Source organism: Halichoeres trimaculatus, unplaced genomic scaffold (assembly GCF_033239565.1).
Source record: "Halichoeres trimaculatus isolate MK-OKI-2021-1 unplaced genomic scaffold, fHalTri1.1 fHalTri1_scaffold_24, whole genome shotgun sequence".
In the NCBI taxonomy this organism is placed as follows: Eukaryota; Metazoa; Chordata; class Actinopteri; order Labriformes; family Labridae; genus Halichoeres; species Halichoeres trimaculatus.
Window position 1 is genome coordinate 6,185,472 of NW_027437202.1, and position 25,805 is coordinate 6,211,276.

General features: G+C 44.9%; 2 protein-coding genes and 1 long non-coding RNA gene across 6 annotated transcripts in view; all 3 read left to right on the forward strand.

Annotated features, from left to right (window-relative positions):
* The window catches only part of LOC141786201 (uncharacterized), a 36,802-nt gene extending 26,366 nt beyond the window's left edge, over nt 1-10,436 (forward strand). The window contains exons 2-3 of the long non-coding RNA XR_012597642.1: nt 3,068-3,126; nt 3,831-10,436. This is a non-coding gene — a long non-coding RNA (uncharacterized LOC141786201). The remainder of the gene's footprint in view (nt 1-3,067; nt 3,127-3,830) is intronic.
* A 625-nt stretch (nt 10,437-11,061) lies between these two features.
* mrps9 (mitochondrial ribosomal protein S9) lies at nt 11,062-16,973 on the forward strand. The gene is made up of 10 exons (XM_074664950.1): nt 11,062-11,214; nt 11,541-11,723; nt 13,310-13,372; nt 13,460-13,570; nt 15,166-15,251; nt 15,334-15,409; nt 15,486-15,654; nt 15,734-15,842; nt 16,405-16,574; nt 16,700-16,973. The coding sequence occupies exons 1-10, from the start codon at nt 11,125-11,127 to the stop codon at nt 16,789-16,791; spliced, it is 1,149 nt and encodes a 382-aa protein (XP_074521051.1). The 5' UTR covers nt 11,062-11,124; the 3' UTR covers nt 16,792-16,973.
* Nucleotides 16,974-17,545: 572 nt separating this feature from the next.
* LOC141786075 (SLAIN motif-containing protein 1-like) lies at nt 17,546-25,646 on the forward strand. Of its 4 annotated transcripts, XM_074664787.1 has the most exons (11): nt 17,547-18,142; nt 19,025-19,161; nt 21,839-21,991; nt 22,069-22,182; nt 22,681-22,830; nt 22,931-22,973; nt 23,049-23,431; nt 23,554-23,607; nt 23,997-24,146; nt 24,221-24,536; nt 24,616-25,646. In XM_074664787.1, the coding sequence occupies exons 1-11, from the start codon at nt 17,727-17,729 to the stop codon at nt 24,689-24,691; spliced, it is 1,992 nt and encodes a 663-aa protein (XP_074520888.1). In that variant the 5' UTR covers nt 17,547-17,726; the 3' UTR covers nt 24,692-25,646. The 4 variants fall into 4 exon arrangements, with proteins under 4 accessions (XP_074520891.1, XP_074520888.1, XP_074520889.1 ...); XM_074664788.1 differs by lacking the exon at nt 22,931-22,973 and having other exon boundaries at nt 17,548-18,142; nt 23,049-23,432; nt 23,596-23,607; XM_074664790.1 differs by lacking the exons at nt 22,931-22,973; nt 24,616-25,646 and having other exon boundaries at nt 17,546-18,142; nt 24,221-24,499.
* The last annotated feature ends 159 nt before the right edge of the window (nt 25,647-25,805 follow it).

Sequence of the window (25,805 nt, forward strand, 5' to 3'; positions counted from 1 at the left end):
TGAGTGTATGTGTGTGTGTGCAGACATGCTCAGGCCTCAGGAATACTTTGCTTATTGACTTTGGCCCAACAGGCTCGTCTTGCACATTAAAGCTGCTCTTTAAAGCTTCAGTTCAGTCCCACAAAACTCCACTTTAACGACCTGGCTGTTGTTGATTTTTCACCTTAATTTTAAGGAGAAACTCGAATGCTGCAGCCAGAAATCTGACCAAAATAAAAACGAGGTTTATACTTATATTTTTCTCCACAACGGGAGTGTGCGCATTATCAATGCGTTTAAAACGCTATTATTCTTTGCAGCTGTAATTTTATGTTTTAATTAAAGTAAAAGAGTGTTTTGTATATTTCTCTTTTTTAAAACACACTTTAGTTTGCTTTTTAATTCTGTGTTCGTATTTAACCCACTTCAATTGAATATTTTTGCACACAGCTGCTTCACTTTGCTCTGTTTATTCTTTTTATAATATAACCTGCATGTGTGTGTGGTGTAAAACACACATTCAGCTGGAGTTACGGTGTGTGTCAGATTAAGGTATGGTGTCATGGGCTCAGTCTATAACCTGGCACACACACACACTCACATACACATACATACACAATGCTCTCCCCTCATACTGTATTTACTCCACGTGTCGAAGGCATGAATATGGATTATAGTGAGCTGCTCTCCACAGGGAGTCTTCCTCCTCCTCTTCCTCATCTTCTTCGTCCTCGTGGATTTATGTGCTGCAGGAAAATGTCCTCCTGTCTGCTGCTGGCTTTTGATCATTATTGTTTCTGTTATTTTACAGTAAGTACGGCACTTTGCCTCTTTATTCTCACTCCTTTACTTCTTGTTTTGGATCGAGGAAACTCACGGGGCTTTGAGGGCGCGATGCAAAAGTGTATTTTTCACCTTTCGGCTTATTTACATCATTTAATTTAATTTCAGCAGGGACGGTTTTTTGGGGTTAAATTTGGATTTATTTTAATTGATTTTATTTATTTATTTATTTTGTCAATTTAAAAGAAAATGCAAAACTTGGACACTAATATTTAATCATGAGTTTTAATGTACAGAAAAAATAATTTTATTATCTTATGTATTTTACAATAGTTATTATTTGCATTATTTTAAACTAGCACAAAACTACAGGACTAAGAAATAAAAAATATAAATGTTTGATAATTTTTAAATAAATTAAAAGTCTCATTAGCAAACGTGTTATTTTGTTTTAAAAGAAAGTACCAGAAGAAGAGTTTTACGTTTTATCTCGTGACGTGACTCTACGGGGTTTCCCCATATAAATTGTGAAGGTCACGGTTTCGTGAGCAGCAGGATGGATGGATAGGTGGAGGTGGAGGAAGAGGAGGGGAGGATGAAGCGCACTGTGGAGGTAATGTAGTGCCTGTCTGCGTGAAACCTGCACGCGCCCACTCCTGATGCACGTGAGTTATTTTATTTCAAAATGCGAATTTAACGGTTTAAACCCAACCATACGAGTAGTTCTGCGCATTAAACAAACAGATTAACACGTTTATATGAACGGACAGTCCTAATTTGTGAACATTTCGATAATTACTGGTGAATTTATTTAAAATAAACCTTTAAAATTTGGAGAAAAAAGCCTCAAAACTAGTTTTACGCACAGGGTAACCCCGTACAACAACCCTCTGCGTGAAATGTTTTTGTTATTCTCATTAAAACATGTTTTGAATAAACATTTCTTAAATAATTCTAAGTACATGCACGTTTATGATGACCAAAGCCAACATGATATTATTAAATAAAGAAATTGAATCATTATCCTCTCACACTACGTCGAAGGATGACATTAAATCTTTTAATATTGAAACTGAAAGTGTAAATTTTCGGAATGTCCCCAAAATAAAAACATGTTTACACTCACTAAATTCATTAAACGGTGCAGCAATCTTATCAAGACACTTCTGCTTCAACTTAAAAGCATTTAACACAAATTTCTGAATTTTTCACACTGCTGCTCTGTTGAAGTATAAGTTTCCTCAACAAGTTTTGAGGCCGCAGAAATAATCCCAGTTTATTCTCTCCTCTTTCTGTCTCTCACACACATTCACACACTCCTTGCGCAGTTTAAAACATCATTAATGAAATCAGCTGCTCTATTATGTGTTTGTGTGAGCAGCTTGTATGTGAATGTGTGTTTAATAGAGGTTTTGTGTTTTTTTTAAGGAGGAAAAGTTGCAGCAGAAATGAACCAACCTTTACTTGCACAGTGATTATGTTTTACCCAGGCAGATTTTTTAACTGCAAACATTTAACTCAACCATTTAAACATATGAGCATCATTTGTTGCAGATAAAGCTTTAATTTGATGTTTGTATGAAAAACAAGCAGCTTTAAGGATGTGTGGAAAAGCATTGAAGCAGGTTGTTTTTGCAGTTTTTCAGCTTTAAATCCTGGAGAAAATATTATTTTTAAAATTAAAAACCAAATTCTGACACTTCTTCTTATTCATACTCACTATAAACCCCCTGCCTCCTGTTTAATGTAACGTTCACAGCAGTAAATCTTCTCCCTCTGCGGCTTCTCTGACCTTACAGCGCCACCCTGTGGCCGTTTGAGCTGCTCCTACAAATCAAAGACTGCTGTCAGCATTATTTAACTAGATTCAACTATGGTTTAAAAATTAATGACTTTGACATTCTGGATTATGAAGTTGAAGTTTTTGAGAGTTTTTAGTCACTTTGAATTTTTTATTTTTTATATTTCTGTGAGTTTGAAGCCCATCAGGAGTCAGATATGGTTTGAAACTGGACCTAAAAGTGTTTCAACTTTTATTCACCACTGAAAAGTTACACTTTATGATTTTTTTTTAAAACAATGTAGCTTATTTTTACAAAAGTTAGGAGTATAAACAAGACGTTTTTTCACTTGTTGCTCAGTATCATTCAAGCCCCAGAAATGATCATTTATTTTCAGTCACGTCACAGGAAAGCAGAACTTTTGTTGTTTTTGGAAAGTCTTTATTCTATCTTAAAAGTAAGATAACTTCAGATTTTTATTCTTATAAAAGTTTTGTCTGTTTCTCTCTGTCTGTTTTTTGCAGCACACCACATAAAGAACCAGATGTGTCTTTAGCTCCTCTCCTGGATCATTGCTCTAAAGGTGAGGACATTAAAGCCTGCTTGTTAAAAAAAAAATAGTGCAAAAAATCAACATGCACCATCTTTTTTCTTCTTCTTCTGTGGTTTGTATGTTGATTTTAAGCAATCCAGGGTAAAAGAAAAAGTGCTCCTACAGGTTGAAATTGAACATAATGCACCTTAAAGAAGCTTAGATACCCCTCTTTAATGTTTGGCTAACTTTATCAAACTCCAAATCCTCACTAACATTATTCCTAACGTCACGTTGCTGCTGTTATTTTCATGATGACCTGGTGTCATGAGTGGCGTGTGTCCACAAAGTTATCTTTGAACAAATTGCCTCATGAAAGTATGATGTCAAACTTCTTGGTCGCTACCCATAATCCCTTTCAACCGAGATCCGAACCCCCCGACTCCACCCAGCATCCAGCGGAGCTCCTCATCTCGCAGCGTGAGCTCGGCAGCTTCCAAAGCCTCGTGTCAGAAAGCTGGTCAGCGTTTCAAAGGACTCGAGAACAGTCGGAAAGCGTCTCCGAGCCAACAGGCGCTGTTTGAGCTGGCTGTGAGAGACCGCGTACAGGGAAAGGGATTCAGGAAGTGCCAAGTTATGATTGGGTAACCTCGAAAAAAGTAGAGAAGAAGACAAAAGTGTAGCAGTGCGGGGATGTTTCCTCTGATTCCATATGTGTGAGTGTGGATGTGTCTGTTTGTGTGTTTTCCTCTCAGTGTGTAATCCAGCGAGCGTCCCAGGTGGTGACGGATCTCAGCAGCAGACGGATCGATGGTCGGGGGGACAGAGGCAGGGGTCGCTCGGTCCCCAGGGGTCCCTCTGTGACATCTCCCGCCGCAGCTCGCCGGCCGACCGCCAGCTCGGGTCAACCATCCCAGCAGGCCGCTCGCTCTGGCAGCAGTTACCAAGGTGACAGCATGTCAGCGCAGCCCCGCAGCGCTGGCTGAGGGCGGGAGGCTGAGCGAGCAGGGAGCCCGATGCATCACCAGCTCTGATGGGTTTGTCAATACTGCTTAGATCCAGGGGGAGCCGGGCCCGGAGTGACACACACTCAGCCCCTCTGGAGGTAGCACACACACAAAAACAGACACACAAAGCAGTCGTAAACATTCACCCAGAGCTGGGAGCAGATGTGTAGTATTCTCACACACACTCAGCAGAGCAGGAAACACAGAGATCTACTTCCTGGTGGTCTCATTTGAGCCATCAGAGTCAGGATTTCTTCTCCCAAAGTCTTACTTCATGTGCTTTTTATGTGCACTTCAAACTTGCTCACACACATCCAGAAAGAGTGTTTATTGTGTTTTATCTTCTCAAAACAACATAAGAATACTTCTTTCTAAATGAGCGTGAACACACAGACGTGTGCATGCCTGTTGTTAGATGCATGGGTGCATGGATTAAGCTGGAGAGCTAGCATGCAGATTAAAAACATATATAGTTGTGTTTGCTGCAGGAGCAGAAAGAAGTAGAGGAAGAGGAAGCACGCTCGGCCTGTCTGACTCTGTATCTCATTAACCAGAGCGAGCAACAGCCACGTTTTGGCTCCTAGACGGGGGCGTGTAGTGTAACCATTTCTAGGCCGTGGATTTAATAGATTACTAATGATCGACCGCAGGTATTTCCAGGTTAGACTTTAGACGCAGGCGCCTTAAATGAGATCATTTGCTAATCCGTGCACCTCTCTTTAATTTCAGAATAAGAGCAGAATGTACATGTTTGGGTTCAGGTGGTTTTCTATAAGGCAAGGGGAGGTTTACAGCTCATCTGGTGCTGCTATCTCTGTGCCATAAGTACAGCAGGAGAAGGTGTGAAGGCTCGGTATCCAATCTGACCAATCCTCTTAGCGCGAGAGTCGAGCTCTGCCCTCCTCAGAGAAGTCTCTGTTTCAGTCAACCTGTGTGTCAATGTTTAATGCCTCAGGAGGGAGAAAAATGTCGTATTCTACGCATTTGCAAGTCTGTTTACACATTTGTGGATGCATTTGCACATTCAAATTTTCTCGTGTGAATTTCAACACCGATTCGGCTCCATAGCAGACGTATAAATGAGCTTTAATGCGTACGATCTGTGCGTCGAAGGACCACGCCACACACGTTTCAGAACTCAGAGGTTGCTTGTACTCAAACAAGCGTCGATCGAACAGCTTCCTTTGCCGTTTAAAAGCTTTGCTCGCTGAAATAAAAGTAATTAATTGGTGTTATACACCAAGGACATAATTATCTTTTCCAGTAACTGGCACATATTTAATTACCAGTAATTGTTCCCCGAGCCTTGTTCAAAAGTGCTGCGCGCCAGACAGTTCTGATATATTATACACTAATCCTGCACTTGATACTCAGTCAATTAGGAAATGTGTGTCAAAGAGCAATCATGTAAACAACATTCAGGAACACACACATCCTTCTGAGACTCACACACATCTGTCTCACACCGCACTTTGTTCCCCTCCTCAGGGTTTGGTTCCTACCTATCCCGCCTCTTCCCGAGGTGTTAATCCCTGCCAGATTGGAGGAGAGTAATTCGAGATCATTTCGCAACAAAGGCCGCAGATACTGATTAACACGGGGGGCTACTTTCTCGCCAAGTGCAGCGGTCCCATTTAGGAAAGCGTCAGGAGCTAAATTTACTCCCCTGTGCCTCGGGGTGTGTGGGGCCAGAGGCTGCGTTGGGCCCTTGAACATGAGAACAGAGTTTAATAAGTAAACAGGAGAGGCAGGGAACAGTGCTTCTGATCAGGGCTTATTTGCCCAGCCGAGCTCCTGGTACGCGCTACTAGCTGATTAGCTCTGCCGATTGTACCTTGTAATTGCAGTGCCTTGACCCCCTCTAGGCAAATATTAGATTTTAGTGGTTTAACCTTTCCAGTCGTCAGAGCCGGGTAAATTGCCCGACCAGATGTTAAGGAGCCCAGCGGTAGTCCGCAGCCCTTCTGATCAGCGGGGGAAAAAAGCTCGCAGATTGAACCTTTTCTTTTTAATATCGTCTCAATTTCCTCCGGCCTTTTCAAGCTGATTTTTCGCAGCGGTTTCCTTTCCCCGAGAAGCCGTCATCGTCCTCCGATCTTATCCCCTTCCTCTGATGTCAGGTTACAAGTGAGACGTATTATTTAAAATCAGTCCAGCCACAGTCATTAGCGAGAGGACGAATGATCAATGCGGCGATCAATGGTAGATATTAACCTCGTAAGTAGGCCCTTGGTTCAATCACTCCAGCAATTTGTCACCAGGTGGGAAGACGGCGACTGGAGCAGGTCTTTCCCAAAAGCTCTAAATGTTGTTTCTAGTAACAGGTGGAAAGTGCAGACCTTGGATTTATTTGAGTATAGTTTTTAGACAGATTGTGCTTCTAACTGCGCCACTTTTGCACTTATAACATCAGTTTCTGCGTCAAACATTCAGAAACAGGCTCTTTACTTGGACTTTTAAGACTTCTGAAGCTCACTTTTGTTTGCAACCACTCGCTGCAGAAAGAGGAGACTTTATCGTGAGATGCAGCTGAAAGAAAGTCAAAAAATCCTCCAACACATCATCAGGGCGTTGATGTCGTCGAGCTGCCTCAAACTCCACATCCAGAGCTGATTTCGAGGTCAAATGAGGAGCGATTACACAATCCCATTCCTGGGATAAAAAGCATTATTTTCCTCCTCTGTAATAAGTCGCTGATTGATGTGCGGCTGCATGCAAGAGTTGCTGGAAGCGTCCGTCCAGATGAAATGGAAACAATATGAAAACACTCTGAAGGATGGAATTTCCCTTCGACTTTTCAGATCCACTCGGCATTTGAGAAATTCACCCAGATATGTTAATTTGCCTCCAGCGCAGGCTGAGCAGCTGGGCCTGGTTTCCATCAGACTTTGGAAACTTGAAGGTGTTGGATCAGCCGAAACAGAAATTCAAGACTGAAACCTCACATCCCAAGCACAGGGAGGTGTATTCATGCGACTTTTCTCCTTCTTTCATAGACGGAAAGCATGATGGGAAACTCTTTGGGACAGCACAGGACAAGGTGAGGATGGCGGAGGGGCAGCGGAAGTTTTTCTTGGGTCGTTCCCAGACGTTTCCAGAGATCTCGAGTTTCTCCTTGTTCAGATCCTCTTCCTCCAACAGGCTGAGAGAGGCCGGCGGTTACGTCTCAGGCCCCCTTTCACCCCGTGTGTAATAGTTTCCTTCCTTCCCAAGCGTCTCACCTGAAAAAAAAAGGAGTGCAAGGGGAAGATGTGGAAGGGAAATAGACATCTTTTCATCCCAGAGATGGACTGAAGTAACCCTTCAGCTGGAGAGGAAACCAGATACTGCCTCCAGCTCGGGGAGCGTGGAGAGGAGAGGGCACAGGAGGTGGAGGGGGGACAAAGTGGTTCCATGTGAGGATGGAGAGGAAGTCTGGGAAAAGTCGGGCTGAGAACACCTTACAGAGTCTTCCTCTGGTTCATTTCTGACTCTTCCCTGAACTTTTCTCTTTGAATTTTCTGATTCTGTTAGATTCACTCATCCCAGCTCCAAGTCTTCCTCCTGATCCTGCACCCATCCACTCAGGTATCCCCGTCCCCCCCTGTGGAGCTGCTCTGAGGAAGAGGCCTAATATCTGCAGACATCTATGGCCGCCGCCCAATCTGCTGCACGCTCCGTTCATTTCACGCGCTGCCAGAAGTGCTTTGTAATTATCCTGATATTGATGAAGGCTGATTCCAGCAGGTAATCGCTGGCAGTTCAGCTGTTTTTACGCATCTCAGCAAAATGTCTCTATCCATTACTAGTGGCAAATTAATTTCCACTCAATGACCGTACTTGTTGATAATCTGCAAATTGGTGTGTGTGTTTGTGTTAGTGTGTGTGCAGAGCCTTGAAGTGGAGCGTGTAACCAGGTTTACCTCACAGAAAGATAACTGAGGGACCTTAAGACTCTGCTGCATGTGTGGATTCAGGTTGATGCAGATAAAAGTACAGGAGGAAGAGTAATAACAGCTCAGAAACATGCCTCATGAAGACGTGCAGCTGAGCTCAACGCTGTATAAATGACCACTTATAGTGAAATAAGACGTTTCTGCAGCCTGCTGTGATGCATTGTGGTGTACTGGAGATCCCTTCTCCAGCAGCACTAAGGGTAAATAAATACGCTTTAAAAGAGTAAATGAGCTTGAGCAAAGTGGCCCTTTGAGCCTGCATGTTTGTGGAGCAGCCATAATGGATTCTTTAGAGCCGTGAACGGTTTATAGGCATGACAGCCATGTTTCGGCACGATGGGCTTATCCCTACGCACGGCGCTAAGGATATTAGGGAATCAGCGTAAAGCAGCATGGAAATGATGACTGGAGCAAAGCCTCAGCTCGCTGGTATTATAAGCCCTCAATTCTGCAGCGCCCCATCCTTGGGAAAGAGGGGGAAGGAGCGGACTTGGCACAGCTCCACGCTGTGATATCCTCCTTTATTTCTTGCTCCATCTCTGTTTCAGCCGTACAATTAAAAGGATGTCACCCAATCTGGGAGACGGGGTGCAAATGCAGCTCAGGTCAGCGTCGCTTATTGTGGTGTTTCCTTTTCGAGGCGGCGCAGGAATCCTTGTAGTCCATATGGAGATCTGTTGAAGGAGCTGGAGGCGAGCCAAGTCTCTAATACTTGGCACAGAGCTGGAGCCTCGTATGAAGCATTGGTGGCACATGCCAAACATGAAAACAGACGCCCATAAGGTTCCCTAAATTAAATCCTTTTACTTCCACGTCACAGCAACTGTTTTCACAGCAACTGTCAGTGTTTGGCTCTCATTAGGGGAGGGATAAAGCCCAGCTATGTGTCTGTTGGTTCCTCGAAGTCCATTAAACACAGATTATGAACACATAAGAGGGCGTTTTCAAGATTACCTGCAAAAGAAAATGAACAAAAGTTATGTTTACATTCAAAGTTGATTAACGCTCAATTTAAAGTGACTACTGTAAGTTTCAGAGTTTACAGAAGTCCACAGTGGGCTCACCAGATGAATATCTCGACCCACTCCACCCACGGTGGCTCCCCTGTCAGAGACGGGCCACAGCAGAAGCATGATTAATGTCCCACCTCTCACCCCCCACTGTAAATTAGAGACCACGGGTCGAAACTATTTTTCTTGGTGAGCAGGAGCGCGCTGGCGGCTAAAAAACGGGGCAAACACTGTTTATCATCCGCCTGACGACAGCCCTCCTCGGGGCAAATTAACCACGCGGCCGTATCGACTGGCACGGGCCAGGAGTCAGTGCCCCTTCACTTTGATTAATCTCCCCGTGTTCCTGTTCCAACTCTATCAAAGTGATCTAAGTGAAGACACACAGCATTGATCTGTAAACACAGCACAGTACTGTACCCAAAACACACACAAACACACAGCTCAAGAGCCTGAAAGCTAGAGGAGCATCAGGAGAAAACTTTACATGCTCCCTCCTAAACGAGGATCCTCGCTATCTCATTTAAGAAGAATTTACTCTTAGAAATAAATCTTGAATTCTTCTCAATCTGTAAAAAATTAGACACAATCTAAGAGGAAACTGTGATTTCACTGAAAAGCCTGAAGAATAAAGATTATTTTTACTCTGTCCATAAAGTTTGTCTAAGGTGTCAGCTTGCACTCATCTATTCAAGAAATCCTCACAAAACGTGTGTTAATCCATTTCTGCACCCACTGCCCCACATATGCAAAACAATCTGCTTTATGTGTAGCCTTGCCAGCGTGTTTGGCAGACTGTGACTGAGCATTTTTTATTGTGTTATTTCTGATAAGTCATGTGGATCGGCTGCTTTAAATCCTGTGGCGTGACATTTACAGCAGCCCCTCCTATTGTCAGTGATTTTACATGGAGGACAGATGGTGCTCGCATGCTAACCGGACAGGGCATCTGAAGCCTCGCAAGAGCAAAGTTAGTGGGTCCCCGGGGTCAAAGAGGTCGCACATTGTGGTGTGAGTTACAGTTTCTTTCATGCAAGAAGGACTTGTGCATGACTTGCTTTTCTGTAAATTTTCTATGGTTAAATAAGGTCACGTTAAACCTGTAAACAATTAATCTTAAGTAGCTTTAGCCTTTAAAATTCAGGGGATATCTGGTGTTACTTTACAAGCTCAAAAAAGGACACAAGGAAAAGTTTTAGTGTCCTGAATCACTGCAGATTTCGCTTCCAGCTGCACCATGTGGCCCTCATGTTTTGAATTTGCATGATCACTCTGACATGAGATTTCTTTGAGTTGTGGCACTGATGTGACATGATGTGTTGTGATGTGAGAAATAAAAAAGAGAAGTAACTAAAGCAGCAAGTGTAAGTCATTGCAGTTCGTTGTTTTGAATTGTTCCAGTCTGTTGAGATTTACACTTTTTATTTGTCTCATCTGACGTTGTGGTGGATTGTTTTATGGCTTTGATTAAATACTTAATCATGTTATTTTTATTTAAAGTTTTGAAATATTTTGAGTTCTTGTGTATCCAAAGAAAACATTTCTGTGTTCCGCTTCTTCTTCTAACATTGATCTTAATATTTAATTGTTAAATTGAATATAAAATAATATACATATGTGTGTGTGTATGATATATGATGCACTTTATGTTGGATATGGATATAACAAAAACAAAGAGGTTAAAGTTTGGGTGAATCATTGCAAGACTATGACACTTTTTTTTTTCAGGGAAGACTTTCAGTTATATACAATAATTGCTAAAAGTCCTCTCTATATTTATTTGAAAAAGTAAACTTAAGCTTAAAGCATCAATAAATTAAGAGAAGAATCCCTAAAGTTGGAAATAATATCATATTTTGGTGTGTTTATATGAATTAGTTTGTAAAAAAACAAAAAAAAAAAACAAAAACAAAACAAGAATACGATAAATTTATTCAAATTTGGCGAAAAAATATCTTCAAAAAATTATAGAATTATTTTCGGTCAATTTAATTCTGTCTTAATTCTTTTTGCAATGTTTTTATCTGTATTTATATTTTTCTACCGGAAACGCGTCTTTGACAACTTCCTCTACTGACGTCGCGACTGCCAGTAAACATGGCGACGCCCTGTGTGCGGTCCGTGGGGACGTTTTTGGTAAAATATGGGAAACCGAGCGCGACATTAACATCGTGTTTCATCCGACAGGTGAGATATGATTCTTTATTTCAGGAAATGACCTCGTGTGTGAATGAAACGCTTGAAAATGGGAGAAAAGCGCTGAAATGCTCTCACACTGTCGTCCTTGAGTTAGCATCCTTGCGCAGCCTCTGTTAGCCCATGATGTAAATAAATAGTAACGACGCTGTAATTAGGGTAACTCCTGTGTGGTAGACATCTGGATAGTCTGTTTTTAAGTTTGAACACTGCAGAGTTCACCTTGTTATTGTCTGTAGCTTAGCTTCTTAGCATTGAGTTGCTAACGCTGCATGTGTCAAAATATCATCCTCCTCTCTCCTCTCATCCATCCTCAGGTCCAGAGCAGGCAGATATGTGTGACAGCTGCTCTTCACAAGAAGAACCTGGCAGCTGCAGGACCAGAGAAATTCACAATGGAGTTTATTCAGAAGCAGGTGGAGGAGTTTAATGTTGGGAAAAGACACCTGGCTAACATGATGGGAGAGGACCCTGAGACCTTCACCCAGGAGGACATAGATGTAAGAGACAAAGCATGCATTACTCTCATCTTTATTTGTCTAAGTGCACCTTGTGTTTGCCATGTACCGGCAAGAATAAGAAAAACAAACTGGATAAGAGTTTAGATGGTGTTATTCAGCGATCTGTCATGCGATTTATGGAAAGCTGTCTTTACTTACAAAGTGGAAGTGTGTAAAATACGATCTGTTAGTTGATCTTTTGCACAATGTGATATGATATGTTAATACAACATGCACAAACACTTTATCTCATTGATAAATCCCACACAGACTGTCCTGAGAGTCTGCAGCCTGAATTAAGAAGTCAGAGCAATCAGAGTTTCTGAAAAGGTTTGATGTGATTCTTTATTTCATTCAGGGGAGGTCAGGAGTTTAAAGTCTCGGTGGTCTCCTCTTATTGTCGTCAGCAGCTGCAGAACTCAACAGCGCACAACAGCATCAGGCAGGCAGGTGGGGCCACCTCTGCTCTGGCTAATCCACGACATCAAGGACATTAGCAACGCCTTCAAACACACACACACGCTGATGCTGGATTTTGGCAAACGAAACACCTCACTGCTCCAACCATTTAGCTTGATTTACCACTCTCTCATCGACCGGTCCCCGGTGTCCCTCACAAATAATGAAGAGAGCCGTTAGTGCCAGGCTGTGAAAGCCGAGGCGACGGCCAGCAGCCTGAAGTCAGGGAGAGGAAAATTCAGAGAGACTGCAGAGAAGCGGCTGATAAATCCCTCTGCTGTGTTCAGAGTCAAGTCTCCTCAGGTGTGACCATGAGGAAGAAAGATGTTAACAGAGAGGGGGAGAAATAAACTCCTGACAGACGATAATGAAACAAAACTGTGGCGTCAAAAGAGAATTTTTTCCCTTTTTGAACTTTATCCTAAAATTCACCGTCTTCAAACTCAGCTCTTTGCTGTTTTCCCACAGGTGTGTCTTCATCTGCTACCTGCCTGTCTTCCTCTTCCCTCTGTTTTTTTTTTTACTCTTTAACTTCCTCACAACTGTCCTCCTCTCCCCACACACACACGCACACACACACTCCGTTTCCTCTCTGCTTCCCGTCGTTTTGAAGGCAGCAACCTGTTCGCTCCCGCTGCACCTGCTGCCGCGCTAATTGAACCGACGGAGAGGAAGAGGAGGAGGATGAAGAGGGGAGAGATGAACAGACTGTCTTGATGAGTGTGGCGGGGCCAACACACTTCCTGTCTCCACTCTTCTCTATCACACACACATGCTACCAGCACCATCTGTAGCCCTGCTAATAACTCAGCACACACACACACACACACACACGGATGAGGATGAACTCGGAGTGAACTGTTGGACGTCCACAGTGTCCTCTGCTCGCTGTCAACCAGGCCAAAACTTGTGCCTTTTTCTGCTCGTTCCTCTCCTAACCACACACACATGCAGTCACACGTCACGCTCGCCTTTCCTTGAACCCGCCAGCAGCTTGCGCCTCCTCCTCTGTCACTTCTGCTGCCATGAGTCGGTGTGACCTCTGTTGTCCGGACGTGTCAGTGTTTGTCGTGATCTGCTGTCATCTCTCAAACTTGTTTTGTTCTTTTTCTTCTTCTCTCAAACAGAGGAGCATCGCCTACCTCTTCCCCTCGGGCCTGTTTGAGAAGCAAGCGCGGCCTCTCATGAAGGTACGGCTCAGGGTCATGTGAGAATGTCTGTACAGTCATATCAGCTGTTTGAGTTTCACTTTAATGTAACGCAAAATTCTCTTCCAGCATCCAGATGAAGTGTTCCCCCAACAGAGAGCCGTCCAGTGGGGAGAGGACGGCCGGCCGTTCCACTTCCTGTTCTACACGGGCAAACAGTCCTACTATTCCCTGATGCATGTGAGTACTGCGGGCAGCTGTCAGCTCTTTATCTGAGGAGCGAGAGGTAAAATCTTCATCCGCTGCAAATCCCCAGCTCCTCCTCCCCTCCTCTCCTCTGCCTCCTGCACCCTGGGGTCATATCTGATTCAAAGAGAGGAGAGGAGGCTGTGGAGTCCCCGGGGAGAGGAGACGTCAGATCCTCTTTTTCACACAAGAGAGACACAGCTGAGCGGAGAGGTGGGAGATAAAAGAGGGGAAGGAGGGGTCAGAGGTAGTCCAGTTTAGAGGTGGTGCTCTGAGGAAGCTGCGCTGTGAAGGCGGCGAGCAGCGAGCCTTAACTGGTTATCGTGCCTGATTTAGCCCCAAATATTTCTCAAGAAATGTCCCGTCTTTTAGGAATACTTGAATCTTTTGTTCGTGATAATACCCCAAAATGTCCACTAGATGGCGCCAAAGTGAAGCTGGATTTTGGCCTTCACTGTCAGGAAACAATAACATTTTTGTTTGATGTTTAAAGGAACAATAAGAAGAAAAAATGAGAAACTAAAGATGAATTTATAATATTTAGAAACAGACGTTAGAGGCTTTCAGATGGGTGAGAATAAACATCATCTGGGTTCAGGATCCAGTTTGAGGTGTGGCACGTCTGGCTTTTGTCCCAGCTCCTCCCTGGGGATTTGGAGCACAGAGAGAGGAGGAGGAGAAGGAGGGAGGGTGTTGCACCATTCACACCCCTCCTCACCTCGGAGCACCTCCTCTTTCCTTCTCCCATCTTTGTCGCTGACCTTGTTCTCAGACGTTTCACATGTTTTGCGTGGAGGTGTGTGTGTGTGTCCCTGCAGACACACTCCTCACCCCCTGCTTTCTTTGTTTCATGGGTTCTTTTCAGGCTGTTTGGTAAAAATCTCATCGTTCATGTCTCTCGGTGTGTCCAGGAGGGGGCAGACGAAGCAGCAGAAAGCTTCCTGTCTCTACTTGAACATATCCCTCTCTTTTCTCCTCATCATGTAAAATACTCCTCTCTGTTGTTGCGCTAAGTGTAAGCAAACATGAAGCTCAAACCCCCCTCCTTCTCCTTCTGTCATCTTTTTTTCTGATTTTCTATTACTCCTCTTTTTTTGCAAAGAAAATTGGTTTTTGCTTCATGTTTGCCTTTTTTTTTTTTAATTCTACACCCCCCTCCCTCCTCCTCCTCCTCCTCCTCCTCCTCCGTCGCCGGTCGGAGTGGCAGAGGATTAGGCACACTCTATCAAGAAGGAATTAAACAAACATCTGGTGAATAATTGACGGGGAAATGAGTTCTCACCCCGAGCTGCTGGGAGGCTGAGGTGGAGGGAGGGAGGGGGGTCTTTCTTCTGCCTGTGGGACGTGACCAGCATGCCCACCCCTCCCTCCCATCATGCATCCATCCATCTGTCCCTGCCTCTACCCCTCGTCTCCACAGACACCTCCTCTTGTTGGGTTTCCCCAAAACTAAGTGAAGTCATTTTTAAGACTCTGAAAAATCAGAAAAGAATCAGAACTTCCTCATCATCATTCTTCTTCTTGTTCTTCAAACTTTGGGCTTTTTGTGTCATTCACTCTGAATGTTTTGTCTTGTTGATGAATTTCAGGAGACGTACAGCACACTCCTGACCATCGAGAAGTACCAAGACCGTCTGAGAGCAAAGGGACTCTTCGATGAATCAGTCAAACCGATGTGAGTAAAGAAGAAAACTTCTGATACTTCAAGAACTCTGAAACATGATCTGGTGTTTAAAGTGTTCGTCTGTCTCCATCAGCTCTTTTGGAACAAGCCGATGGCTCACAAAGGAGGAGATGGAAACTCTGCTGGTGGAGGTCATCTCCCCTGATGATGTAAGAAATAACTGACTTTATCCGTCACGTCTGTAAAAGTGAAGTTTGCAAACTCTGAACCTTTTGTTTTCTCCAGTACAACCGCTTCATCCAGCTGATGGAGCGCCTGCTGTGCATGCCGTACTGCGCCACGCAGAAGGAGTTCATCATGAGGTACAGACGGGAGCTGGAAGCTCAGGCCAAGAAGCAAATGGTGCCACCGGTGCAGAAAGACGAGCAAGGCGTGGCCTTCAGCACCGCAGAGGGTAAAATAAAAACACCTCAGGTTTAATGTTAATAAATGTCTTTAAAACACATCAGCAAATGAAATATATTTCCTCTCAGGTCGCAGGAAGACGTCCAACTCCTCCGTCGTCCTCAGAGACTGTGGCTCAGGAAAAATTACCATTAATGGCCGAGACTACCAGCAGTACCTCACCGTCCTCCAGGACAGGTACGCGCTCCCATTCATAGAACCACTCCTCTTTAAAATGCACGATGGGATGTTTTACTCCCTCTTTAAAAAAAAAAAAAGAAAAAATTAAAAAGCAGCTTTTTCACTCTTCACGGCATCGCTGCGTTTTTTTATTTATCTCCTTGTAGTAAGTTAATTACACAGCTGAGTGGTTGTGTGTGTGTGTGTGTGTGTGTGTGTGTGGATGTCCGGAGCTGGTGTTGTCACGCAGTGTGAGGACGGGCTGTAATTGGAGCACAGAGGTGACAATTGACTTTGTCAGCAGCCGCGGGCCATTCAGGCTGAGACGCCATCCAGAACACACTCTATTTTCTCTCACACACTCTCAGACGTTTTATCCTCCTCCTGCTGAGTCAGAAGTTTCCTGTGTTTTTACGGCTCTGGATCCTCTTTTCTGGTCGGAGAAGTCGCCCATGCAGACATTAAATTAGCTTACGATACGACTATCTGTTGGCTCGCTCTCACACTTCAACTCTGTTTCTGTCTTTCATTATCTCCTCACTTTTTCTTCTTCTTCTTTTCACTTGTTTGTGTGTCTCAGGGAGCAGCTGATGTTCCCACTGCAGTTCATGGGCGTGATGGGGCGCTTTGACCTGGAGTGCACTGTCAGCGGAGGAGGGCGGTCTGGACAGGCTGGGGCGCTGCGGCTCGCCGTGTCCCGAGCGTTGCTGAGCTTCTTATCTGAGAGTGAGGGGGAGACCATGAGACAAGGTGAGGCGTCCACTCATCTGAGAGAAAAACATTTATGAGCCTTAAAATATGGAAATAAAACAAGATCATGATCATACTCCTTTGCTGCATGAATTAACTGCTCTCCTTTCTGTTTTTATTTCCAGCTGGCTTGTTGACCCCTGACCCCAGAGTCAGAGAAAGGAAGAAGCCCGGCCAGGAGGGCGCCCGAAAGAAATTCACCTGGAAGAAACGCTGAGGAGAGAATCTTTCCATTTTCTGATGTACATCATCTTTATGTAGGAAAACCATGGAGGAAATACATTTTCAGGCTCCTCTTGTGTGTCTGGATGCTGCAGTGAGCCTGTGCAGCCAGCAGAGGGCAGTGTGTAAAAAGGAATGAATGGAAACTGTATTATTTATCAGTTTATTGAACAATAAAAAGAGATTTTTTCACAAAAGATACGTGTCTGCTTTGTCCTCTTTAATTTTCTGCAATATTTATTCACTTTGTTGATTTTGTGCACATTTCAGGTAAAATTGGTACATGACACCTTGAAAATCCCTTACCTTCTAGATTTTTTTTTGCTCATTAAAAAAGAAGACTCAAAAAAATATTTTTAGATCTATTTATAAATAAAAAATCTACAAGTGCCTCTGGTTGTAATGCCGCACTTTGTCCACAAGATGGCGCCAAATATCTGTATGTGAAGCAGCTGCGCCTTTTTTATTTTCAACACTCTACAATCAGTTTAAAACAATCAGATTATCAATTAATCGGATGCTGATTAATAGATAAACATTATTTAGTACATTTTGTAATTATAACCAAGAAATTAATATTTCAATGGTTTTATTGTGTGCGAGCATTTAAGGATTTGTGCGTTAATAATAAGCTGAATTTAACCTCAGGAGCCCAGAGTTTTGCCCGACAGGTGCATTGTCACCTGTAACCACACTGGCGTGTTAATGAGGAAGTGATGGGGCTGTGTGGGCGTGTGTACAAAAGGGGTGGAGCCACTCAGTCGCCCATTAGTCCAGACAGGCGGAGCAGACAGATTACTATCGCCACCAGAATACAGAAGCAGTGATAGGGCGTCGGGTGAGCCTGGAGCTACCTGTCCTCCATTTCTGTTCCACGTTGGAGGTGTTGTAGCGCCTGAGTTAGCGTTTCCTTTATTGTGTTTTCACCTGATGGAGGCAGCGGTGCTAAAACCCGCGATCATGCCGGAGGTGGACTGCAACAGCAACACCCTGAACGCCGAGCTGGAGGTGAAGAAGCTGCAGGAGCTGGTGCGCAAACTGGAGCGGCAGAACGAGCAGCTGCGCACCCGGGCGAGCGGCGTCAGCGGCGGGCCGCATGCGGCGTCTCCATCCCCGGCACTGAAAGGATACTGCCGGCCCTCCCTCCTCTGTCAGTCATCTTTAGGGTCCTTCGCATCCTCTGAGGAGCCTTTCCAGTATTTCCACCCTCACTCAGGCGGTGATGGAGCGGCTGCTGCGGGGGAGGAAGAGGAGGAGGAGGATGAATCCGAGCCTTCGGTTCTGGATGAGCTGGAACTTCTGGACTTGGAGTCTCTGTCCTGCTCGGATCAGTCTGATGAAACCTGGTAAGGATCACATGTTTTGTGCAATTTGAACCATTTGTTGCTCAGCTGTGGGGCATGCATGTTGCACGCAGAGGCCACATGTGTGATTCAGAGGGATATGAGTCCTGCACCCTGAGACAAAGCACACACCTGGATCAGGCTAGACCACTTGTTACCAGGCCTGTACCAAGCTGTCATTTCTCAGTCAGTCTGCTGTCTGCTTCTGATGCATTGCTGTAACCATAGAGCAACAAAAGACACATGTTTAAGTCATGTCAGCTGTGTTTAACCTGTGTTTTCATGACTTGCATCACAAATCAACAAAGGAGAGAAGTAAAGAGGAGCAGATCAGTGTGTTAATGATAACCAGTCAACCAGCCAATCACAGCAAACCTTGCTCAGAGAGCACAGTCACTATTATTGATGTTTACATGCTGAGACTGATGCTCCAGTTGCCATTAATAGAGCAGCTGTTTATAACAAGGGGCCACATTTAAAGGTATACACCTTGTGTTTGTTGACAGCTGTCTTCAGTCAGTGAGGGCACACCACAGGATCAAAGTTACCATCATGGAGGGAATCTGATTCTGCACTGCAGCACACTCAGATTAATCTTTCATCCCCTCTTATTCACACAGCAACCGCCCCCTGTGTCTAAAATAGTAACCCAGGTGTGTTTAGTGACTCTGCCTCGGGTAACACTCTCACCTGATGTCAGCAGAGGTTTTATAATCTATAATTCAGCTTCCTCAGTGTCGCCTGCATAGCAGGAATCTCAGAGTTGGAGTTCAGAGGGTTTGTCAGAATCATCTGATACGAGGCTCAGCTTCACCTTTAAGCCACAGAGATGGAGATGAAGTCTTAAAATGGACTCATGGTGTTTTAATCTGCACGTCTCTCCAGGTTGTATGCATCACCAAAAGCTGCAGAGTCTCCTGAAGACTCCATGACTCCTCTGCTGTGGTGCCGGAAAGCTCTGGACTCTCCCAAATCTGAGGTGGAGGCCGCCAGGAGGTCGCTGTCCCTCCGATTGGAGCAAGGTATGAGAAAACACTCTGAAATGACCAGATCCTATAGAGTTTAGAGATAACTCCCTAGTTTGAAGAGTTCTGGTAATAGCTACTAAATAACTTCAATATTGGATCCTCAAGGTGCATTTCAAAATAGTTTCTGGCTACAGTATATGGCTATAATATTTCACGTGTTTTCGGCACTGACACGCTTTACGACTGCTGTAAATCTCCCTGTACGCTGCACTTTCTTGGTCTGTTTTTTTGATGTACAAAGTTTAGCACCAGCACTTCTAAGGGTTTCTTTCTAAAATATTGACTTTTTTTAATGTACAAATTTTATTTTATTTTATTTTATTTTATTTTATTTTATTTTATTTTATATATTAATATTTTCATTACATAAAATTAAGTAATTATGGCTTTTAAATTTTGAACTATTCAGGATTTATTTTATTTATTTATTTATTATTATTATTATTATTATTATTATTATTTAGTTTTTTATTATGACCTGATTGAGAGAGAATTTTTTTTGCTTCGGAAATAAAAAAAAAAGTCTGTATCAGGACATCCCTTGTAAAAATCAGCTTCCTTTATCAAGGACAAGAAAGTTGTTATTCCTTTTGTGATCCAAAGCCTGGGTCGAAAGGAAAATACTGGATTGTTTATTCATTTTGTCATCTAGTTTGTCCTCTTATTTAATTTTCTCCACATTTTAGACCAGAAGGTGATTTAATAAGCGCAGTGATGTTTCTGTTTCTCGTGTGGGCTGGACTCATCTCCCCTGAGTTCAGCTCCAGTTCACTCTAAAAGTGTTCGTCATCTTCCCACCACCTGTCCTCTTCTTATTACATCCTCAGTGCCTTCACTTTAACATCCAACACATCGTCTTGAAGTATGAATGTGTCTTAGATTTCCACACACAGGAGAAAGTCTTAACACAGAGGCTGAAGCAGCAGATGAGTTATCAGAGCACTGTCCTCCTTCAGGCTATTTTAAACTGATGTGCACAGAGTAAACACAGGGGCTCACTGACTCACAGCACATGTCTCTGCCAGGAAGTCAAAGCTGGATGCTCTTCTTCCTGTCGAAGATGTAATTCAGCACAGAAATGATAACAAAAGTGAAAAAGTGTGTCGTACACAGGGTTTCTGTGCAGAATCATGACTTTAAACCTCCAGCAGGCATTTTTAGAGACAGCCATGACTCAGCAGGTGAGCATTTCCTAAAATACGCGCGCTATAATCCGGTCTATTTTCTGTGGCAGCTTGTTTGCTAACAAGACGTGCTCAGGAGGGAGTTATTTATGTGTGCATTGTGGCAGCAGTGGGTGGAAACTTCAGGAGTTTCATGTCCAACGAAGAAAAATGTTGCTGTTCTGTGAAGCTATAGAAATTCTGATTTCTTCCTGATAATCAAACTGTGAAGAAGAAGAGAGATTCTTCAGCTCCACCTTAACCCTGCGGCCTCTCTAAGCCGCTCGGTCTCCATCATCTCCACAAAGTGACTAATGAGGCTCTATGAGGCCAATAGATCTCACGGATGCTAATCCGTCCGCCTCTGATGGCATTAAGCAGATCAGGCCTGGGTCACATGACCCCTCAATGCCTATCATGAGCGCAGGTACCACTAAAATGACCCCTGAGAGCAGGGGGTGATGGGAAATCCTCCAGATTCACTGTCAGCTGAGACGTCTGTTTGTGTTCAGCGTCTGGCTTTTTGAGAGCAGGTTTCACGTCTTGAGGCGGATGACAGCTGGTCTGGACAAAGCAGATCATGTTTATCAGTGAGGGTGTATGGATGAGTCCTTTTATAGCCCTCAGTGTGTGTGTGAGTGTGTGTGTGGAGTGTGAATGGATGCAACAGCTCCTACAGTCCGAGTCAAACTTGCAGCTTCACACTGAGGAGGAGGTGGCGTTCATCCCACCTGTGTGGAGTGTGACTGTGAGCGCTAATTTCTTTTATTGATGCACTTTTTCTTCTTCTCCTGCAGAATGTGCATCGTGTTTTCATTGAAGTGTTTGTTTTCTCGTGTTGTGAAGCTCATAAAAGCCACAGATTAAGTATTTTAGAGCATGTCAGTGTGGCGTCCACATTCTTCGTCCTACTTTCTTGCAGCAGCCTTGGCCAGTATGTGGGTCAAAGTCGTCGACCTCTGGCTCAGCCTGGCTTCACTCGGCCTTGTGAAGTTGCAGCAGCTGTGCAGCTTGTTGCATCACAGGCTTTAAAGGTCTCTCTGTTTCTCTTCTGGAGTTGGAGCATCGCGCTGAGCGGTGGAGAAATGCTCCCACCAGCTTGGCTCGGCCCCCGCTTTCCCTCCCTCCTCCTCCTCCTCCTTCCCTCCTGCCAGCCTGAGGTTGAGTACAGTGAAATGAGAGGCTGTTGCTATGGTTACAGTTTACATGAAAGGAGCAGCTCTCTCTTAGTGCTGCTAAATGGCTTTTATTGGCGTTGACAGGTAACTGAGAAATCCTCGTCCTGCATCTTTCTGGCTTCACATCACAGGAGCTTCAGCTTCCTCTCTGCAGCTATGAATAGTAACTGTGTGTGTGTGTGTGTGTGTCTTTGTTGTGGTGTGAACAAAGCTTGATTGTGGAGCAGTAGAATAGAGCGGTCGCTGACAGTCACAGTGAGGTAATCGCTGTATGTGTGTGAGAGGTTTTTGTTGTCTGGTTTGCTTTAATCATCCTTCTTCCGTCCTCAGTCTCAAGGTGGCGCAGCACCCTGTCCTCCCCCTCCACCTCCTCCTCCCCTGGCCCTCCTCCTCCTCCTCCTCTGAGCCGAGTGGCCGGCGTGTCGCCCATCAGTGCACCCTCCCCTGCCAAACCCTGCTCCACCCCGCAGATGGACAGACACGGTAACATCACAGCATCAGGTGCACATCACACTTTATCACGCTCCAACACTGACTGACTCCAGCTCTCCCTCCTCCAGCTGCACCCCTCTCCTCCCCGCTCCACCCGGTCCTCCATCGGACCCTGAGTCCTGTCGGGAAGGAGCTCTCTCCTGTAGCTGAGAGGACTCCCACTTTCTTCCCTCACAGCCGCAGTAAGCCTCCTTCCCTTCCTTCCTTTCCTCCACTTGAAATCTGCAGAATATTATCACACAGGTGAAGTTATTCAGCGCAGAACTGGGTCAAGATTTTCAGATATTTTCCAACTGTAAGTCGTGGGTGTGAGGAGGTATTATCTCTGCAGCTTACAGCCTCGCTTCAGAAAAACTGTGCCACAGCTTTTTTTGTATTCCTTGCATTATTCGTGATGGAAAAACTGACTTTTCCAGACACAGCAGAGGGCGAAGCTGCAGGGAACGGGAGAGAGGAGTCAGCAGCAGAGACGGGGCGCCTCAGGGGGGTTTGTGGTTTCGCTTAGGGCTCAGAGCTGGTCTAAAAAACCAAGACAGTGGAGTTGGAGAGCCTCAGATGTGATACTAAGATGAAAAGAGGCTGCAGAAATCAGAAAAGTTAGCGTAACCTCATCTTTTTGGAGAGGATGCTCAGAGCTGTTTTGGCAGAAAGATGCTGAACAAGCTCTGATTCACTCGCAGGTCGCAGCCTCCGACGTTCAGCCTTCAGCCCTCAGTCGTCCATGGAAGGCGACCTCATGGGTTCAGAGCCTGAGGATGACTCCATCGCTCTGGGATACAAGCTGCAGGACCTCACAGACGTCCAGGTCATGGCCAGACTGCAGGAGGAGAGTAAGTCACTCACTCAGATCACTTTTCATGAAGTCATGTGTTGCATAAAAGTTGACGTCCCATCTTTGTGTTTTCCTCCTTTCTAATATTTTAACACCAGACCTCAGAGCTCATCGCTACTTCAGCTTCATTAACCCCAGGAGGTGATGATTGTGTAACTACGTGTGTGTGTGTTTGTGTGTGTTCTCCCTGCTCTTCCTCACGTCTCGCCCCTCCAGGTCTAAGACAGGACCTCGCCAGCACGTCGTCCTTCCTAGCCAACCGCCGCAGCCAGAGCTTCACCTTCCAGCTCAGCCAGCTCAGCGCCGGACCCGGCCTGGAGGAGGAAGACGAGGAGGACGACGAAGACTACGGCCTCCTGCCGCCGCCGCAGCCGCGCCTCACCCGCCTGCCCCACTCCCACACCTTCTCCAGCATCCGAGACTGGCGAAGAAGCACAAGTTCCCTGTGCACCCCTCCTTCCACCCCCTCCACCCCGCCATTCCCTTCCGCTGGGTTCGCGTTTCCGGCGCAGCCGCAACCACAGGGGTCGCCGCAGGGACTCGGGTTGGGACTGGGCAGCCTGTGCGGAGCCGAGTCACAGTGCTTCCGACCAGGATCAGGTGAGAAATCGCACATTGATGCATCCAAACTGAAGGAAAACACTCATTCTAACCAGTTATCTCTTTGTTTACATGTTTTGTACGTGAAATATTTATGTTTGTGTATATTTGTGTGTGTGTTGTTGGCCCATGTGTTTTGGGGAAACTTCGTCATGGCGTGCAGCCGAATATGAGAGTGAGTATTCCTGCTGAATTAAAACCAAACTGACTCATTGTGGAACATTAACCTATGTTTGTTTACAGTATTTATTCGCCCTCACAGATGTTTTTTGCCTGACCAACACTGATGTCCTCAGCGCTTAATAATAACTCAGCCCTAAGCCTCTTGTACAAGCGCTCTCTAAGCTCTCAGACCGTGGTGTGTTTCCGCCCAGAGACGAGCAGAGAGAGTTTGATGGGATTAGGAGTTAAGGAGTGTGTGTGTGTGACTGAGGGGGCGGTTACAGTAAAAGAGATCACAGCCAGCTTCATGTTCTCTTTAAAAGGATAGAGCAGTCAGAAAAGATGAGGCAGGACCAGCAGCTGGAAGCATCTGATTGGCTGGATCTTTCTCCCTCTTTTCAGATAAGCTGCGGAGGAGCATGCCTAACCTTGTCAGAACTCCCAGCATGCCGAGTGTGCCCCTTCCAACCAATCCTAGTGCTTCCCCTGCTTTGCTTCGTAACAGCCAGAGTTTTGATTCGTCCAGCGGGCTGGCTCGACTGCAGTCCTCCAGTAAGACTCTCTCAGTTTTCCTTCACGTCTGACACTGAAGAGTTTGATTTGACTGGTTGTGTCTGCATCCACAGTCCCCTCCCCGGGTCAGCCAATCAGAGTCCAGAGCGTGGGGAACTTCACCTCCTTGTCGCGGCCGCAGTTTAAAGCCACCGCCTACGTCAGCCCCACCATCAAGGGCTCCTCGCCCATGCCGACCTCCACCAGCCTCCAGTCGCTGAACGGCAGCAGCAGCAGCCTGGGGTCGAACAGCGGGATCCCTCTGCTTAATAAACAACCCGCCCCCGCTTCTACCCCGACCACGCCTCGCAGCGGCCTGCCACGCCCCGCCTCATTCGTCGGCACTCCAAGCTCCACGCCACGCAGTAAGATGGCCCAACCGGCTCGAAGGTGAAGCATTATTTAAAAAAACACAGCTTTTTATAAAAACATGAGAAAGATATCCTCTGACTGTTTCTTTCTCTCTCAGTTTACTCACCCCTCCAAAGAGCTTGTCCACCCTGAGTGCCCTTCGTGACAGCGCCTGGAGAGACGGCTGCTACTGACCAACGGTTGGGAGCTGCAGGTGCGGTGGCGCCCTGCTGGCTGGGGTACCCTGCTGCACTTTGAGGAGAAATACTCCTGGGGACATTTGAACCAAAAAGAAACTGTAAAATTGACCTTAAATCTGAGAATCCTGCATAGAATAGATAGTTGAAAGTAATCCACGTCGTCCATTGAATTCTATGCAGAATTTCTTCGGGGAAGGCGGGTTGTTTTTAATCTCATATTGGTCCGTGCCAAGGGGGAGATGCTCCCTGTCGCTCGTGTGCAATAAGCCTTTGACTGTCGGCTGCCACTAACCTACTAAAGAGGGCTGCCACTTTTATGAGCCTCACTTCGCTCTATTTATTATTTATGTATTTATTTATTTATTTATATATTTTGGGCGAAATGTTTTGACTATTAACTAATCAGGTGTTTATTCCCTGTGGCACAAGCGCCAGTGATGCTGCTAAAACGTGATCCGTCCCTCTTATACTGGGCACATTTGGTCTAATTTTTGTAGGCAAGACATTAAAGTATGTATTTAAGCTAATTGTTAATGTGCAACTTGCTATATTTATTGATGCGATCCAATTGAAAATTCAATGTTGACCAAATGGGAAGTGACTGAATGTGTTTACAGCTTTGTCTCACCATAGCATCACAAAGTTTGTGCAGATTAACACCAAAATTGGACTGTTTCTTGTTGCACTTTGTCTGGAGTTCACAATTCTTTTTCTGTTCGGTTTACAGATGTTTGCACTTATTTAACAGTTCAGGGTTTAGGGGGTTAAACTGGGTGTTTTGTCAGATTTCACAGTCATACACTGCATAAATGTAGCACTTTCTGTTTGTAAGAAGTGACCTGTGTTTTTAAATCAATGTTAATATTGCACATTTCACACAATACTGACACTTTTGTTACTGTGATGGAGTGAATGAGGGTAAAATTTTAATAAAGTACTCTGAAATAAATCTGATCTTCACTTCTATTTATTTTTAATTTTGGCAGTTTAAGTGTCATGTATATATAGGGGAGGAAACCAACTGGTTTGTCATCATACTGCTCATTTCCAGCAATACAAAGTAACTTAAAGTGGTTGTGTTTTTAACTCTGTGGGTCTTGGGTTTACC

Excerpts from the sequence above, each read along its gene's own strand:
- mrps9 (XM_074664950.1), top strand. The coding sequence starts at position 11,125 with ATGGCGACGCCCTGTGTGCGGTCCGTGGGGACGTTTTTGGTAAAATAT. Across the intron at positions 11,724-13,309 it reads TCACCCAGGAGGACATAGAT|AGGAGCATCGCCTACCTCTT; the intron begins GTAAGAGACAAA and ends TCTCTCAAACAG. Across the intron at positions 13,373-13,459 it reads AAGCGCGGCCTCTCATGAAG|CATCCAGATGAAGTGTTCCC; the intron begins GTACGGCTCAGG and ends ATTCTCTTCCAG.
- LOC141786075 (XM_074664787.1), top strand. The coding sequence starts at position 17,727 with ATGGAGGCAGCGGTGCTAAAACCCGCGATCATGCCGGAGGTGGACTGC. Across the intron at positions 22,183-22,680 it reads TTTCTTCCCTCACAGCCGCA|GTCGCAGCCTCCGACGTTCA; the intron begins GTAAGCCTCCTT and ends ATTCACTCGCAG. Across the intron at positions 23,432-23,553 it reads AGTGCTTCCGACCAGGATCA|GTTGGCCCATGTGTTTTGGG; the intron begins GGTGAGAAATCG and ends TGTGTGTGTGTT.